The sequence below is a fragment of the Acinonyx jubatus genome, chromosome E1, assembly GCF_027475565.1.
Source record: "Acinonyx jubatus isolate Ajub_Pintada_27869175 chromosome E1, VMU_Ajub_asm_v1.0, whole genome shotgun sequence".
NCBI classification, from domain to species: Eukaryota; Metazoa; Chordata; class Mammalia; order Carnivora; family Felidae; genus Acinonyx; species Acinonyx jubatus.
The window spans coordinates 8,630,587-8,649,721 of NC_069397.1; the positions used below are offsets into that span (position 1 = coordinate 8,630,587).

The 19,135-nt window shown below is 46.0% G+C and overlaps 1 protein-coding gene across 2 annotated transcripts in view; it reads right to left on the reverse strand.

The window, feature by feature from the left end:
* Nucleotides 1-425: 425 nt before the first annotated feature.
* The window catches only part of TEKT3 (tektin 3), a 32,865-nt gene continuing 14,155 nt past the window's right edge, over nucleotides 426-19,135 (reverse strand). For both annotated transcript variants that reach the window (XM_027047483.2, XM_015081161.3), the window contains exons 4-8: nucleotides 16,487-16,557; nucleotides 11,803-11,946; nucleotides 10,058-10,280; nucleotides 7,367-7,521; nucleotides 426-758 (exon numbers count right to left, since the gene is read on the reverse strand). In XM_027047483.2, coding sequence (XP_026903284.1) covers nucleotides 542-758; nucleotides 7,367-7,521; nucleotides 10,058-10,280; nucleotides 11,803-11,946; nucleotides 16,487-16,557 — 810 coding nt within the window. In that variant the 3' untranslated portion in view covers nucleotides 426-541. The remainder of the gene's footprint in view (nucleotides 759-7,366; nucleotides 7,522-10,057; nucleotides 10,281-11,802; nucleotides 11,947-16,486; nucleotides 16,558-19,135) is intronic.

Sequence of the window (19,135 nt, forward strand, 5' to 3'; positions counted from 1 at the left end):
GAAGGCCTCCCCACCTCACGTGCCCCGCCATCATGAATCACAGCCTGGTCTCCTTAACTATGGCTCCCAACGCACTGTGTATTTTTCCACCCGTGTTTTGGCTCAGACTACCCCCAAGGTACCCTGCGTACCCAAGGGTCTTTCTCCTTTTCTGTTTCCTTCGAGGCAGAGCTGAAAATCCACCCTATCTGTGATTCCGGCCCCCACCACCCTCAGAGGAGATACATTTCTACTTCCCAACCCATTCGTGTTACACAGAGAATAACGAGGATAATACAAATAATCCTTTCTCTCTCTCTCTCTGTTTTTTTTAAATTTCTCCTTTAGATTGGGTGTCTTTATTTCCTTCCCATAGCTCAGAAGCCTAGTAAATAGAAAATTAAGGTTTGGAAGGAAACATAAGACTTTCCAGGACAGGACGCTCGTACCTTTCTATCAACGCAATCCTTTAATAAGTGAATAGAGGAGCAGCTGATTTCAATGCTGCCACCAAAGCCCTGTGGCTTTGGTTCTCTTTGCCCTCCTCCTGGGGAGGGGGTCCCTAACAGAAGCCCACCAACCGGAGGGTGTTGGGGAAAGTCTTCCGCATGCTCATGCACTTTTCCTGGTCGATGTACAGGGAATTGGCTTTGACGGCCAGGTCGTGCTCCAGGGTGGCTTTGGTGTGGACCAGCGACTGCAAGGTGTCCTCTGCCTCCCTCAGACGCTGCTGCAAGGTCTGGATGGTGTCGTCCACCTCATATACTTCATTGACAAGGCTGCGGAGGCAGAGAAGCGCCCGGTTAGGTTGGCGGAAGGCACTCCCCCGAGACCGGCTATGTGCTGAATTAAGGGCCTGCGTGGTTACTGGATTCCCACTGGACGGTGGCTGCTGGGCTGAGGCCCCCAGCAGCCCCAAGGGCACCCCGACGTCAGAAAAAACGGAACCAGTGCTTGGGCTCCCTTCTGGTTCCGGTACCAGGCCGGGGCCACTCCCCTTAACTACACCCAGAATCCAAAAAGCAAGGATTTTAAGGACACCGTCAAATTTTCATACCCACGTATATTAAATTGCTATATTTTAAGGGCGCCTGGGTAGCTCAGTCGGTTAAGCCCCTGACTCTTGATCTCAGTTCAAGGCCTTGATCTCAAGGTTGGGAGTTCAAGCCCCACGCTGGGCTCCGCGCTGGGAGTGGATTCTACTTTTAAAAAAATATTATATTTTATTTTTTGTTCTTAATTTTTTTTTTTACACTTATTTATTTTTGATAGACAGAGAGAGACAGAGCACAAGTGGGGGAGGGTCAGAGAGAGAAGGAGACACAGAATCCGAAGCAGGCTCCAGGCCCGGAGCTGTCGGCACAGAGCCCGAGGCGGGGCCCGAACTCAGGGACCGTGAGGTCATGAACCAGCTGAAGTCAAGACGCTTAACCGACTGAGCCACTCAGGCGCCCCCAAAATGTCATATTTTAAAACAGAGGCAAAACTTGTAAACCTGTGACAGTGTGATATTTTTTTATATAGTAAAAATGGGGGGAAAAAATCAAAGTTCAGCTGGACTTTCTTATATTTATTTCATCATGGAAATTATTTTCATTGTTAGGGACTTTACTCAGTGGCTAAAATGCAGCACAAACCGTCAACATAGCCTGGGTGGGGAGGGAGGGGGACAGTGAGAGGGGTTAGTTAATGGGACATTCCTCAGATCATAATGCCCCTGCCCCCCAGCAGCGTCCCCAGGTAAGGCCTCAAGTTCCCAGGGTCAACGTACTTGTAAAGGCGGAAAACATAATAAACCGGAAACTGATCGTGCTTGAAATCAGCTACATAAAACTGTGGAACAGGCTGTAGTTCCAATTACCTTGTGGCGGTAAAAAGAAACATGACATGTTTTTCATTAAGATAAAAGAGAAAAAAAAAATTCATTCCATGGAAAAACCTATAGCATCTCCTCAAGTTACATGGGTCAATATTGTTTTAATTGTTGTTTCCGTGAGTATCAGTGAAACTTCGCCAAAAGTCTGTTGACCTTGTCAACGGTGAACTGCCTGGTCTGCTCTGAGCCGCTTCTCTTGTTCTCTTTTCTACTGGGGTATTACTTGTATCTTATTCATTTGCAAAGAGCTCTTCCAGTATTAGGCATGCTGATTTTTTTTTTTTTTTTTTTTTTTTTGCTGGTTTTTTTTGTTTGTTTTGTTTTGTTTTTGGTCTGCCTTCCTTCTGGCAAATGTTTTCCCTAAGTTGTTTTTTGCCTTTTTGATTTTGGTTATGATGTTTTTATTATTCGTATGATTTCAATTTTTTACAGTAAGCCAAATCTTTCCCTCTCTCTCTCTCTCTCTCTTTTGGTGATTCCTTCCACCGTGTTTGTATTTAGGAAGTCTTTCTCTTCCTGAGCAGTTAAGCAGGTGCTCCTTTACCCACGGATTTGGCCAATTACACTGAGGAGAGAGGACTACGTGGTCACTTAAGAGAAAGAATAGGAAACAGTTTATAAAAAGACAATAATAGGGGCGCCTGGGTGGCTCAGGCGGTTAAGCATCTGACTCTTGATTTCACTTCAGGTCATGATCTCGCGGTTCATGAGTTCAAGCCCCATATCAGGCTCTGTGCTGGCAGAGCAGAGCCTGCTTGGGATTCTCTCTCTTTTTCCTCCTCTCTCTGCCCGCCCCCCCCCCCCCGGCCCCACTCATGCTGTCTCTGTCTCTCTGAAAATAAATAAATAAACTTAATACAATTTAAAAACCAGGGACGCCTGGGGGCTCAGTGTGTTAAGCATCTGATTTCAGCTCAGGTCATGATCTCACAGTTCATGAGTTCGAGCCCCGCTTTGGGCTCTGTGCTGACAGCTCGGAGCCTGGAGCCAGTTTCGGATTCTGTGTCTCCCTTTCTCTCTGCCCTTTCCCCTACTCATGCTCTGTCTCTCTCTGTCTCTCAAAAATAAATAACTGTTAAAACGATTTTTTTTAATTAAAAAAACAGACAATAATAATGATAGCAACACACTTCTTAACTACTTTATTATATATAAATATAGTATATAACATGTATATGTGTATTATATACATTCTATACATGTAGTATATATATAAATATATATGCATATGTATATACAGTCCTAAGTACTTTCCATGATCAGACAATTTAATCCCCATAACAACACCACAAAGTAGATACTACGATTATCCCCATTTTACAGATGACAAAACCAAGGCATAGGAATTTAGGTAACTTTCCTTATAGTTTTGCATGGAACTAGCCATCAGCTGCTTTTATTTTTTTTTAATTTTTTTAATGTTTTTATTTATTTTTGAGACAGAGAGAGACAGAGCATGAGCGGGGAAGGGGCAGAGAGAGAGGGAGACACAGAATCCGAAGCAGGCTCCAGGCTCTGAGCTGTCGGCACAGAACCCGACGCGGGGCTCGAACTCACAAACTGCGAGATCGTGACCTGAGCCGAAGTCGGATGCTTAACCAACTGAGCCACCCGGGCGCCCCTAAAAACATAAAATAAAATAGACAGTAATAATATAAAGAGAACAGTGACAATGAACAGAATAAAGATACGGTGTCCCTAGAGATAGAAAGGGATTTCTCCATCATAGAAACACACCCAGGCCATGAGAAAATCATTATACCCAGGCAACCGTATAGCTTCACAGAACCCTGCAGCTGGAAAATAAATGTGAGAGGTCATCAAGCCCAGCTTCCTTGTTTTGCAGACAAGGAAATTGAGCTGGGGGACTGATCAACTGCCCTCTCCACAGGCAGGCGGCCCACATGAATTTATAAGCTTCATGCGGTTATCCAGGAAACCAAGAAGGAAATAAGGAGCCTCACTGGCCATAATAAGGAACTGGGTCCTATTTCTTGCCCCTACCCTCTCCGGTCCCTGCAAGCAAAGCACAGAAGCAGAGACCCGGGAAGCTGGCTTCAGGATACAGGACCCCGTTGGGTAAGACCGTCTCATTCCTATTTGTAATCCCCACAATGTAGGGTTGCCAGGTAATATACAGGATGCCCAGTTAAATTTGAATTCCAGATAAATGTGCAATTTTTTCAGGATACTAGCTTTTTAATTGCAACAGACGACACGCAACATAGAATTTACCACCTTAACCATTTTAAAAAAAATTTGCAGTTTGTTTATTTGAGATAGAAAGCATGAGTGAGAGAGGGAGGGGCAGAGAGACAGGGGGAGAGAGAGAATCCCAAGCAGGCTCCACACTGTCAGCACAGAGCCCGACGCGAGGCTCGAACCCACGAACCGTGAGATCATGACCTGAGCCGAAGTCGGACGCTCAACCGACTGAGCCCCCCAGACGCCCCTTCTCACTCATCTTTCAAGGCCACATCTCACCGCTGGCTTCCTTGTTCTCCGCAGATCACAGAGAGCTGTTCTGCTGAAACCACTCATTTTGGGAGGGGAATTACAGAACTGAAAAAACATTTTGCGTTCAAATACAAATAAAGCTACCGTCATTTTTTTTTTTTAACGTACCAAGATTATTTAAGTGGAGCAGAGCCTGGTCTGGCCTCCCACCAAAGATGCCAAAAATGTTTTAGCATTGCTTTTGAAAGAACCCCTTCGGAAAACTTGAAATGAAAACAAAAGTCTGGACACGAAAACTGCAATTTGTCACTCACTCCCCTGAATCCACAGTCTTTCTCATTTCTTCGTCTACACGGCCAAAGGGTTCCTCTCCAAAGGATGAGGGTGAATAAGGAAAATGATCCCCTCCCTCAGTCGTCATCCCAAATTCCACGGCTGTTCCTCTAGGACCGTATCTTTTGGCAACGACACTTTAACGAGAAATCTTGACGGAAACAAAAGTCAGTTTTGTCCTGAGGTCAGGAAAGGGGGCAGGGGCAACAGACATACTGTGGGTTCTACAGGAAGCAAAGGGAGAGTAAATTCTGTGTAGCCCTGAAGGGGGAAGAAAGTAAAAATCACGCAGCCCTGAATGCCTCCTTGTCTGCTTAGACGACTTAGACGGCTGCTCAGAAACCTTTTAAAAAGCAGCCCCTTGTGTGTCGGTCGGATGGCAGTGTGAACAATTTATGGATCCCCGTCTCCCCTTCTGGTGCCGCTGCAGAAACTCTCAGAGAAGGAAACTTCGCTCAGCGTCCCCTGATAATATTTGCGGAGAGCCACAACCTGCAAGCAAATCCTAAAGGGGCCGGATGGGCCTTGCTCTCACTCCCGGCGTCCTGGGAAGCAAACGGGCGCTGCAGACTGGCCGTCGGGGGACCTGCCTGGCCTCCAGGGGCGGAGGTCAGCTCACCCCGAATAATGCCCGGGCTGCATGTGGGGAGGGGCTCCCTGGAACCCACTTGGGGAAGCGTGGTGCCAGCCTGGATGCGCTGCTCTGTGATGGCCCAGAGGGCCGCCCCACCAGGAGAAAGGCAGCCGTTCCCTTGGCCTATCTGCTGAAGCACACTTCTTAGCATCCAACGCACACAATGTCCATACTGCGCGGGGACGGTGCTCTGCAGGAACGATCTCCTCTGTGACCCTCTGTCTCATCCTCTGCGAGGGAGACGGGGGTGCAGTTCCTGCTTTGTCGACTCACTCCACACGGGCGTTGAGGAGGTCGGATGAGATGGGCCCGCCGTAGGGGGATGGTACAATCACCACCCCCGTGAGAGGCGGGGAGAGAGATGGTTGATTGGGTTGAATGGGGCTCTGCGGTGCGGTGGGCAAGGACTCACTCTGCGTCTCTACGCGCCAAGTCGCTCAACCCGCTTGTGCCTCAGTTTCCTTGTTTGTAAAATGCGGGGAGTCAGCGAGGTCCTGGAGGGCTGAGGACGGGCCCCGGCACTGAACGAGAGCCAAGCAGCCACTCTATTCCAGCCATCGCCCTCTTTCTTATCTTCACCATCGTTGGATTGTTGGCCTCACAGCCATCTCCCTTGGCCTCCGAGGAATCCACATTTGTGTCTCCGGCCGGGGCTCAAAGCTGTTTTAGTCCTAGGATAAATCCTTTGTGATGATGAGGGAACCCCATCCGGGAACCAGGCGGGAGACAAGACCAGCGGGCGGCCGTTTCCCCCCCACCACCAACACCGGCACCAGAAAGGAATCTGGAAGTTCAAGCGCAACCCCTTTGCGCCTCCACTTGCTATAAGTTCGATTTGCTTCCGCACGGGGCCTTTCCTGACCTGAGAAGGACAATGATGAAATCCACAAAGAAAAGGCAAACTGGCAGGTGTTGGGAAATTGGACGTGAAGCCAGAATGTGGGGCGGAGCGGAGGGGGTGGGGTGGGATGGGGGGAAGCTTTGGCCAATTCCCCAGGAACCCATCCCAAAAAGGGATGTTTGAAGTTAAAATCATCACCCTAATAAGATGCATCTAGCGTTCAGCGGCCTCCGAATCTTCCTGTTCCTGTGTATGTGCAGGACGTGACGAGGGCCAGCTGCTTTTGATTTCTACTGAGAACAGAATACACTGAAATGAGCCTAACAAAAAGGGTCCTAGGGGACCGCGATGATGGTCTTGATGAGGAGAGGAGATATTAAATGCCAAGAGAGGCCAATGAGAACAAGTGAGTGAGAGCAAATAGACAGGGGTCATTGGAACTGGTACCACACCCCCCTTTTCTGATGAGTCCCAGGCACTGAAATACACACAGGAAACAACACTTACAAGAGAGGTACTTATAAGAGAGGTGTTCTGGAAACCCCAGACCCCAGGAGAGTGCAGAGGAACCCGGACGCCCCACTGGCCCCAATGAATGAGCCTCAATGTTTATTATCATTTTTTTTTTTGCATATAGTATTGGTATCATTTCCTTTTTTGTGTGTGTGGTGGATTGTACACGCAAAAAATTTACCATTTATTTACTATAAAATTTTTTTTAAGTTTATTTTTGACAGAGAGAGAGAGAGAGAGAGAGACATAGCATGAGCAAGGGAGAGGCAGAGACAGAGGGAGACACAGAATCCGAAGCGGGCTCCGGGCTCTGAGACATCAGCACAGAGCCCGATGCAGGGCTCGAACGCACGGACTGGGAGATCATGACCTGAGCCAAAGTCAGATGCTGAACCCACTGAGCCACCCAGGCGCCCCCATCTCAACTGTTTGTAAGCATACAGTTCAGTGGCATTAAATACTTTCAAACCGTGGGGACTCCGTCACCACCACCCACCCCCAGAATTATCATTCATCCTCCTCAATTGCAACGTCGTGCCCATCATGAATAATTACGAACGCTCTTGAAGGAGGCTCCTACAGAATCAGCATCACTGTGCTCCGCGATCTGACCGGTGTGAAAACAGGAAGCGCCTTCATGAAGACCACAGAGCCACCATCGGGCTGGTGGGTTGCCCCCCAGGCGCGTCCCCCCCAGCCTGGCCCTCCTGCCAGGGGCGCTCTCCTGCCTCACCGTAGCTGAGCCATGTCCCGGCAGAGCTCTATGTTGGATCTCCTGGTGCGCTCATCCAGTCTGGTCTGAGCCACCTTCAGGAAGGTGGACTTGTCCTTGATGGCCTTCTTGATGGATTCTATGGTCATCTCAGTCTGGAAGATCTCCTGCAGGGTCTGTAGGGAGAGGAGCAAATGCCTGAGGCTTCTTGCATTTGAGGAGAGGGCCCCTTGCCCTCCCGTGGGGAGGGGGTTTCTCTGAGCTCCTTGATCCCTCCCAGCCCCGTCCCTTGGGAATCTCCGGAGAGCTGACTGTGGGCATCTCTTCCCAGGTCCAGGTGCCACCTGCCAGGTGGGGAGAGTATTTACGCGATAGAGATGAGCAAAGACTGCAAATTGGAGCTTCCTTCCCACCCACAACCGCTAGATCGCCTGTTAAATATTTAGCAGCGTGCGTGTGTGCCTAAGGCGGGAGGTGTGAATGGCCCTTACTTCCCTCCTCAATCAGGACGTCCTGCCTCTTTGTCTTCTTACTAGCCTCATAGAGGCGTTTTCCTGCTGGTGGACGATTTGCCTTGAAGCCAATCAAGTTCAAGTTTCTGGGTGTCTCACTTGCGTGAGAGGAGCACTGGCAGTTTGGGCGTCCTGACTTTCTATTCTCTTTTCGTAAAGAGGGTTCCCCCTGCCCCCAAACTGCATCACCCTGGATCCCTCCCTGGTCTCTTCTCCTAGACCCTGACAATTCCGCCTTCTGCCACGACCTTGACCTCTGCACTCCCGATTCTCCCCATCCGCCCACCACTCTCCCCTTCCTCGGCCACCTTCCTGTGGCCTGGAGACACATCCCAGGGTCACCCAACCTCTGGGTCTCTCTAAGATACAAGATGGCAGGACCAATGTGTTGCCCATGTGTGTTTACCCCCCCAAAGTGCCCAGCATAGTACTTCGAATGCAGCTGGTAGGGCCTGAATGCTACTCTCTTCCCCAGCCCCCCAAAAGTTCCTGTGTCCAAGTCCTAACCCCAGTGTCTCGGAATGTGATTGTATTTGAAGAAAGCGCCTCTCAGAGAGGCAATTATGTTAAAAAGACGTCATTGCGGGGGAGGGGGGTGCCTTGGGGCTCAGTCGGTTACGCATCTGACTTCCGCTCAGGTCACCATCTCACAATTTGTGGGTTCGAGCCTCACGTCGGATCCTCTCTCCACCTCCCCCACCCCTTCCCCGCTCATGTGCCTTTTCTCTTTCTCTCAAAAATAATTTAAAAAAAAATTTTTTTTAATGAGGTCATTAGGGTAGGTCCTAGTCCAGTACGACTGGTGTCCTCATAAGCAGAGGAGATTAGGACACGAGCAGGCACGGAGGGAAGAGCATGGGACACATAGGGAGAAGATGGCCATCTGTAAGCCAAGGAGAGAGACCTCAGAAGAGACCAACCCTACCCTGCTGACTCTTCGATCTTGGGACTTGCAGCTTCCAGAATTGTAAGAAAATCGATTTGTGGTGTGTAAGCCACCCGGTCTGTCATGCTTTGTTACGACAACCTTAGCCAACTGATGCAGAAGTAAATACAGGTTCGTTGAACAAAGGGACTCCGATCACGTGAGCCTTCTAGAGGCCTTTGGAATAGCTTCGGACTGCCCCGTGGACACCTTCCCACTGATGTCTCCTACCCTGTGGCTCCAGCCCGCCTTGGCAAGTTTCTCTTCCCAGGACACACGCCATCCGTTTACAGACCTGACCTCCGCCTCTGACCGGCCACCGCCTGAGGCTGGAGACGTCACTCCGCCTGAATGTTCGCTTCCTTCCCCAGACCCTGGGGTGACACTTTCTGTATTTAGTATCTGGCGACCGCGGTTTACAACTTTCTATCGTTACTAATTGTTCATGAGCTTCCCGTGTGTCGCTGGGAAGCTTCACAAATACAAGCTTCCTGGGGACACAACGGACTATCCTACTTCTCTCTTCTGTAGCGCGCTGCCCGGCTCAACAGATCTCCTGCCCAAAGAAGACACCAGGAGAAGGGGACTTCAACCGCTGCCATCCAGGAGAGCCTGGTGCCCCCAGGGGGATAATATCACCTTCTAGCAACATGGCTGAATGCGTCAGGTTCTTAAAATAAGAAATGAAAACCCATACGCAGCATAATCCACAGAAAACATAACGGCTCCAAGAGAGACGCGAAAGAAAGAGCTCCTTGTTTATCTTGAAACACTCGACTTCTGCTGAAGTCCTTCATTTTATTGTCATCGTAAAACGTTTATGCTTAGAGCACTTTAAGAAGTTCAATATCAGAAACACTTTGAACCACCTAATCGTTTCCTGGTTTGGGTTTCAGAAAAAGAGCCTGAAATAATTGAACAGAAAACATCCCTGCCATATGTTCTAATAATACATTCACTTCCTAGTTACATCCAGCGATCCATTAAACTTTAACCATAATATTTTTGTTTCTATTAACTACTAGGAACCTTTCCATGCACAGTGCATTCTTTGTATTCCAAACACAAGTGGATTCCGATTTCATTTTGACACCTGGCTACCTGGCTAAAATAAATGGCGTGCTTTGTACTGGCTTTAATTTTTCTCAGTCTGGATGGCCAGGAGGTCATGTGTCTTACGGCATCTCGGCGGCAGCGGTGAGAGATTTGTGATCTCAGAGCCCCCTGCCCCATCTATCCGGGTCAGCCAAGGGGTACCACGGGCGCTTGATTTACCTTCGCTAAGTGAATCTGAATCTTATTTTTAGCATCTGCAGTCTCAGCAATACGATTGGTGAAAGACAAGTTCACTTTGTTGAACTGATTCCACATCTCATTGGCAGTCACAACCAACAGGTTGTGAATGTCGTCCCTTAGCTTGGAAGAGGCCGCTCGCGTACTTTGGGAATGGAGAACATTGTCATCCGTAAATTTGGCCCAGGACTCGGGCACTGAGACCCTGGAGGGGAAAAAAAGGAGAATCATACGTGGGTGACAAGGACGAATCAGCCTAGATGGTCTGCAGGAAATCATTCATTTTGTGAAAGACAGAACCCCAGAGCAATGAATCCTGGTTTTATTGCCTAAAATATAAACATCAGAGCAAAGCTTGTCGAAAACTTTTCTTAATTGTTCCTTATTTTCCTGCTAATGTTTCTGTAAATCCAAAGCATACACTAAGTCCAGTCGGGAGGCCTGGGGGGATTGATGAAGGGTATCAGCGTGTTGAGTCATAAGAAATGTGTCTCGCTGGCCCAATAAACATATGAAGAAACATCCAACCTCAGGAGTAATCAAGGAAGTACTAACGAAAACAGTAATATAGTAATAACCCTTTACTGGAATAGCAAAGAGTGAAGAGAATGATAATGTTCTGGTGAACATGTTTTAAACGTGTTTTAATGTTTATTTATTCATGGGGGGAGGGGCAGAGAGAGAGGGACAGACAGAGAATCCCCAGCAAGATTCCCTGATGCGGACTCAAGCTCACGAACTGTGAGATCATGACCTGAATTGAAATCAAGAGTCAGATGCTTACCCAATTGAGCCCGCCAGGTGCCCCAAGGCAAGGAAAATATGCTTCATTTCAACTGTGGTCATGGTGATACAGGCATAGAAATTTGTCAAAACCCACCCAAATGTACACCAAATGTATTTCAGTGTAGGTGAATTTCACCTCAATCAAGTTGGGTTTTTTTTTTTTTAAAGGGAAGGATTGGAAAAAGACCATGAACCCAAGACTGCATCCAGGGGCCTGGCATGGAAACCACTGATGGAACAAGTTTAATGTTCAACATTTAAAGCAACAAGCAGTGATGGGGCGCCTGGGTGGCTCAGTTGGGTAAGCGTCCGACTTCGGCTCCAGTCGTGACCTCACAGTTTGTGGGTTCAAGCCCCAAGTTGGGCTCTGGGCTGACAGCTCGGAGCCTGGAGCCTGTTTCAGATTCTGTGTCTCCCTTTCTCTCTACCCTTCCCCCACTTGCACTCTGTCTCTGTCTCTCAAAATAAATAAACGTTAAAAAACAATTTTTTTTAAGCAACAAGCAGTGATAATAAAACAGGAAGCTGTTTTTTTTTTTTTTATTCCACAGTTTCTGCTTCAAGTAGCTGTTATTTTCACAGGTAGAACTATAAACAAATATTCTTTTTTTGAGCTTTTAAAAATATGTATTCTTGAAGTACAGTGGATTACAACGTCCTAATAGTTTCAGGTGTACAACACAGTGATTTGATGATTCTATACATTACTCAGTGCTCACCACCACAATAAGTGTAAACAACAAATATTCTTTTACAAAATAATACAGGATGCTAGAGTCAAGGCCTGACGGAGGAATATGCACGCTTACTGAAGATCCGTCCAAAGCAGGGAGGATCTCTTCTCTTCCCATGTTTTCCACTTCTAACCTGCATCATTTTGAAGGGAGAGAGAACGAATTAAATGACGTCAAAATCCTAGAAGTGCTTCGTGCCCAACTTACGTCGCATCGACCCTCTCCACTCCGCGAAAGTAGCTGACACCATCCGACGTGTTGCGCAGATGGTGGCATTTATCGTCGATTCGGTAAGCTGCCTGTTTGTCACTCAGGTCCTTCTCCAGCTCGTGCTGGGAAGCTCTGTTAGCTCTGTAACGCCGAGTGGGGGAAACGGAACTTCAGGTTTAGGCAACAATTTGATGTGAGGAAGGGTAAATGCCTTTCTGTGCAGGGACCCACCCACCACTGCGATCTGGGTCTCTCCTCTTGCACACAATGTCCAGCTTCCCAATTAACAGGCGCCCTCGCTGAAGGTGTCCATACATGCGAGTAATTAGAACCCTGCCCACACTGCCCCTTCCATGGTGTGTGGTGGGGCTTGGGAGAGAAGAGGTGTAGACAAACAGAAGGTTTGAAGCCCTGAGGCTGGGGCCCATCTTCCTAACACAAGCCCTGTTCCAGGAAGGATACTGGTTTAAAGTAATCTGTCCACACCTGTGCCTCTCTTTCCTTCTTCTTTTCCCTCTTCTATATCCTAATCCCTCCATTCTTTGAGTCCCACTCTGTGAGAAGTTTTGAGACATTTAAAGCCAGCTTCCCTCCATCTAAAAGTGACTTCAGTTTGTGCTCACGGGAGGCTGAAGAAGCTTGCCAGGAGATAGAAACCAAGCGTCAAAATTAAGCTCTGGGGCAGGGGAGAGAGTGCTTGAAAGCAGATCAGGAATTGGTGGCCCCCAGGCTCATATGCTCCAGCAGCCACCCTTCTGGGAAGGAAGAGACTCTCAGATGCATGGTGCTTCCTGCTCTGCCAGAGAAGAGACCCAGCAGTTCACCACAAGAGAGATAGGCCCATGGGGTGGGCATGGCTGATGGGTGAGCCACATCTTTACTCAGGCAATAGTCGATTCAACAAATTCCTGAGTGTTCAATACATGTCAGGCACTGTTCTCCAAGCCCAAATGCATCCATGGACAAAGCAAACATCTCTTCTCTAAAGAAGCTGACATTCTAGCAGAAGGAGACAGGCAATACCCCTAAGGAATAAGGAAATTGTGTGGTTCATTAGCAGAACAAGGCAGAAAACAAAGCAGGGAAAAGGAAACAAGAGTGTGAGTGATTATTTAAACAAGACGGTCAGAGTAAGACTCCTTAAGGAGGCAGTGTTTGAGCAAAGACTTGCAGGAGGAAGAAATAGATCAGGCAGGACCTTGCTGGATGTTGGAAAGAGTCAAGTTTTGTTCCGAGTGAAGGAAGAGACCGCTGACTTATAATTTTAAAGGATCATTTGGTGCTGGGTTGAGAACAGACAGCAGGGGACAGGTAGACCCATTAGCAGATGGATACAGTTAAGTTACACAGGAGAAGGATAGTAGTGGCTTTGACCAACAGGGTAGTGGTGAAGGAGGTGACAGGCGTTCAGATTCTGAGTGTTTTTAAAGAGAGAGCCAATCTCTCCTAGAAGCTTAAACATCAATGGAGAATAAAGAGGTGACATTGAGCAATTGGAATAGCAGAATTCCATCAACAGAGATGGGTGAGGCTGTGGGTGAGTAGGCTGGGGAGAAAACGGAAGTTCAGCCAATACATTGAGCTCAAGCGTCCATTAAACATCCAAGTGGAGCTACCAAGGAGCTTGTTGGAACTTGGGAGAGAGGTCTGGGATGGAAATAAAAATCGGGGGATCATTAGCATCTAGATAGTATTTGAAAACACAGGACAACTGGATGGTCTTCATCATTTCGGTATTCCTGGCACACAGAACGGTCTTGGCATACAGAAGCCATTTGGTAGAGCCTGTGTTGAACTGACTAGACTAATCCCAGCTGCCTGTACCTTTAGGTAAGTCAACTGACCTATCAGAGCAGATTCTTTTTCCGTAAAATGGAAATGAGGGTAGCAACATGCCAGTAGTCTGCATTTTGTGAATCCTAAAACAATTTGGGGAACTCTAAAACACATGCAAAAGTTGAAAGATGGGAGAGTTACCTCCCCTTGCTATTTCTGCGTTCAGTCTCCTGCTTCAGGTTCTTCTGTTGAAACTCTAAGATTAAGGCCTTTCTGACTTGTTGTCTGGGAGCAAGATGCCCCATAGCCTTCCTCTCTTGGTCTGACATGCCCTGAACTTCCTCTGACCTGACCTCAGAAACTCCCTTAGGAAGGTGTTAGAGGCAGCATCTCATCAACCTATCTTATAACCCAAGATGGGAAAAATCCTGGCTGCCATATTGCTGCCTAATGACATTCCATTTTCAACTGAGATCCAAATTGAGGCTTTCGTAGTGTGTTCCAAAGCAAATAAAGTTACGAAACTCTCCTCCCATCACCTTTCCTGGACCAAGCCCAAAGACCATGTAGGCAACCCCACAAATCCTGGAGAAACCAACCCAGCAAATGAGGTAGACATTCTGCCCACTGCGTATGAAATGAAAGCCACGGTCTTTAAAGCATCGCTAACAAAGATTCCAAACAAGTGCACGTGTGGAGACACAACTTTCTGCAAAGGCCTGAACAGGGCCAGGAATGGCTGGGAATGAGACAATTTATAAACGAGACTGATAGGAAGATGTGGCTGTTCCACAGTAGAACAATCTGGGCAAGAAGCTCGAAGAACATGGAAGATGAGCTGCAAGGTTTTAGGTTATAAAGAAAACAGGATTGGGAACTGGACCTGGAGAAGAGAGAACAGACACGATTCTGTGAACCATGCTAAACTGTGGTTCTGTGATTCCCAGGGAACAGAAGCCAAGAAGTAATATCAAAATTGCACTGCCTTGTGGTTACAGCTCAGGAAAACTGCATATGGTCAACCAAACCATGTACAGTCAGTCATCCTTAACTAATCTTCTACCTCTCCTCAGTATTTCTGTACTAAAGAGCCTTTCCAATCAGAGAGAGAGAGAGAGAGATCTCAGCCATCTAAATCTCGCCAAACTTCAGAGCATCAATCCTGATGGGCACAGTGAGCAAACAATACAGACAGTACGGATACCTCTATGACACTTAGGTATACCCTGTAGGCTATCCCACATTATCCTTGATAACATTAATATAAGCAGAAGCAGCCTCTCCTTTGGATGACATATTCGATGCTGCTTTCCATGACCCATAACCAGATGAACATTAATTTTCCTAGTCATGTTAGGGAAGAGGCTCAACCAATGTGTTTTCTATGCTGACAGCTGTTTATCATTGCTTAAGACCTTCCTTTGATTATTATTCTCCCTTGCCCCAATCCCCACCATAAGTAGTAAATACCTCCTATCTGCTATTGCCAAGAAAAGAGGAATTTGTATTCTGGTAGAGAGTAGGATGGGCGAACAATTGTAATGCAATGGGAAGCAGTCAGTGCTGTAATAACACAACCAGAGCACTGGGGAGCATGTGCCAGGGACCGTGCGAGATCAGGGAAGTGTGAGTCTTTAAGGAGTTATGGAAATCACCATTAAAGTGAGCCACAATTCATTACTTCTCCAACTGTTGGGCTGAATATATACCAGTCGCTCTCTCATCAGAGAATGAAAGCCGGAGTTGAAAGAAATCTTAGCCATGTCTCCAAATTAGGGCAGAAATCCTTTCTTTAGCATCTTAAAATGATTTCTTTAACTATGAACTTAAAGCAAGCACTCCAGGGCACGTGGGTGGCTCAGTCAGTTCCGGCCCAGGTCATGATCTCACAGTTTGAGTTCAAGCCCTGACTAGGGCTCTGCACTGACAACTCCAAGTCTGAAGCCCTTCCCCCACTGGTGTGCACATTCTCTCTCTCTCTCTCTCTCTCTCTCTGTTTCTCTCAGAAATAAATAGAAATTTTAAAAAAACCTCACTTCAACCTCCAAATAAAAATGTATATGGGAATGTAAGCTGGTGCAGCCACTCTGGAAAACAGTATAAAGTTTCCTCAAAAAACTAAAACTAGAACTACCCTACAACCCAGCAATTGCACTGCTAGGTATTTATCCAAGGGATACAGATGTGCTGTTTCGAAGGGACACATGCACCCCCGTGTTTATAGCAGCACTATGAACAATAGCCAAAGTATGGAAAGAGCCCAGATGTCCATCGATGGATGAATGCGTAAAGAATGTGGTTGGTATATATATACAATGGAGTATTACTCGGCAATCAAAAAGAATGAAATCTTGCCATTTGCAACTACATGGATGGAACTGAAGGGTATTACGCTAAGTGAAATTAGTCAGTCAGAGAAAGACAAAACTCACATGACTTCACTCATATGAGGACTTTAAGAGACAAAACAGATGAACATAAGGAAAGGGAAACAAAAAGAATATAAAAACAAGGAGGGGAACAAAACAGAAGAGACTCATAAATATGGAGAACAAACAGAGGGTTACGGGAGGGGGTGTGGGAGGGAGGATGGGCTCAATGGGTAAGAGGCACTAAGGAATCTATTCCTGAAATCATTGTTGCACTAGATGCTAACTAACTTGAATGGAAATTTAAAAAAAATAAATTAAAAAAATTTTCTAAAAATGTAAAAAAAAATAAAAAACTTTAAAAAATAAAATAAAATAAAAATAAAATAAAAATGTATAGGTGCGCATGCACGTGTGTGTATGTGTATCCATCTACAACAAATCCTTACATAAGACGCTAAGAGAAATTTAAACAGGAGGCACAATAGCACAGTTTGGAGACGTGATTTTACGTTGTATATAGAGTTACAACTTACGCAAGTTGAGCGATGGCCTTATCCAAATGAAGCTTCATCCTTTCTTCGCAGCACAGAATAGTGTCAACCTCCTATGTGATTAAAAAACAAAACACATTAACGTTTTTCATCATCAGGTACAACATCCAACAATGTGAGAACACATCAATAAAGGGCAACTTGGTTCCTGGGGAAAAAAAAAAGAAAGCGTCAAATAAAAACAAGAGAACAGTTTTTACATCCACTTAATTACCGACATCCCCTCATGATGCTGCAATCTAAACATGAGAATGAGAGTTTCCCTTTTCTGGGGCTACCGGAAAATTACATGAAGGAACTAGTCGGGACGGGGATAAAACTGTCGCATTTTTCTTTATTTTTATCTCTGGTCCTTAATCAAAACAATCAAACGGTACGTAAATACAGACATTCTGGTGAATTTAACGCAGGCTTCTTTTATAATAACTATTCTTCAGAGACGATAAACTGGGGAGACAGAGGAACAGCCAATAAGGGACTTCCCTCTGGCAGGGCATGTAACCTCCAACAGGCCCAGCTCTTTGGTCCAAATGGAAACTTGACCTCCACACCGGGAGGCCAGCCCTCCCTCGGCCCTGCCTGTGCCCTGCAGTTCAGCTCTCACACTCCTATAAACACCTTTGTAGCTTCTCTCCTTGTCCACGCGCATGGCATTCAGATGCCGCCAGGATACATGCACTATTACATAGCATGTGTTGTATCACACATGTTTTAAATAAACATGTCTCACTTCCCTCTGAAGATCGTGTTCACATAAGAAAACCCAGAAACCCAAGACAGCAGCAAGAAGACATTTCAGGGGCGCCTGGGTGGCTCAGTCTGTTAAGCACCCGACTTCGGCTCAGGTCATGGTATCACGGTTTGTGACTTCAAGCCCCGCGTCGGGCTCTGTGCTGATGGCTCAGAGCCCGGAGCCTGCTTCGGATTCTGAGTCTCTCTCTCTCTTTCTCTCTCTGCCCCTCCCCCACTCAGGCTCTGTCTCTCTCTGTCTCAGAAATAAATTAAAAAAAAACACTAAAAAAAAAAAGAAGAGAGAGAGAAGACATTTCAAAAGCGCCCATGGTCATTGTTGCCACTACTTCAAGCACAGAGTGATCACACTACGCGCACTTGTTTGTGGCCTGCCTTTTCATTTGAACCTTGAACGTTTCCCCATGACATTAAACAATACCGTGATGAACACCCTCAGTCAATATTTGGACACCACCAAAGGGTATGCCTTTTGTCGAGGTTTTGACAAATACAGCCCAACTGCCCTTCACAGAAGCCGTGCCCCTGTATAACCACAAATGAGGGTACACCTCATTACCTCACCTGTTACGCGGTCACCACCAGATCTTCTCCATTGTTCCCGGGGCGACAGGACCCCTCCCCCAAAAAGCAAACGTGATGAAATTAATAGTTTGACTCATGTTTGCTCATCGTTCGGCTTTCTTCTTTTGTGAACCACCTGTGTCTCCACTTTTTCTGGGGCTTTTTTTCTTATTAATTTATATATTTAAAATGCAATCCTTTCCCATCACAGAAGTCATAACTGTATACATAAATACATATAGTATTAAAATATATGTATATTTTTAACCAGTTTGTCCCTTGCCTTTGTATTTTTGCGTAGTGGTTTCGATACATAGACAGTCGTGATTTCTATAATGTCAAATCTATTAAATATCCCCTTTTGGTCTCTGCCTTCATTAATTTGACTATAAAGGCCTTCTTCACTCCAATATCAGTTACTACTCAACCATATAGTCTTCATGGGGCGCCTGGGTGGTGCAGTCGGTTAAGCGTCCGACTTCAGCCAGGTCACGATCTCGCGGTCCGTGAGTTCGAGCCCCACGTCAGGCTCTGGGCTGATGGCTCAGAGCCTGGAGCCTGTTTCCGATTCTGTGTCTCCCTCTCTCTCTGCCCCTCCCCCGTTCATGCTCTGTCTCTCTCTGTCCCAAAAATAAATAAAAACGTTGGAAAAAAAAAAATTTAAAGGAATAGCAGAGATCTTCTGGGGGTAAGTCTGGGAAGTGAAGGCCGAAGAACTCAGAACTAAATCACATTTAATTAGTGGACGGTTTGGAATATATATATATTATATATATATTGAAATATATATATAAGGTTTGGAATATATATATTATATGTATATATGAATACATATATTGAAATATATATATAAGGTTTGGAATATATATATATTATATATATGAATATATATATTGAAATATATATATAAGGTTTGGAATATATATATATCTCTCAGCTTCTAGATGGCAATTTGGCTATATATCAAAACTTCCCAAATGCATATGCCTTTTAACATATCGATTACGTCTCTTGAAATGTGTTCTAAGGAAATAATCAGAAAAAATACAGTTATCAATAATAGTATTTTTGTACACTGCAGTGTTATTAAAATAGCAAAAAAATGGGGGGGAGTGAGAAAGGGTGACAACTTCACTATTCAAAAAGAGAGGATTGATTTTTTTTCTTTTAATGATAGCACCTTGACATTGTGGAACCCAATGCAACCCTTAAAATCACACCTTCATGTATATCTAATGCTATGGGAAAATGACCCCAATAGAATTCTTAATTAAATAAAGCACTTTGGGAAGGGAAGGATAACTAGGCAGAGCACAC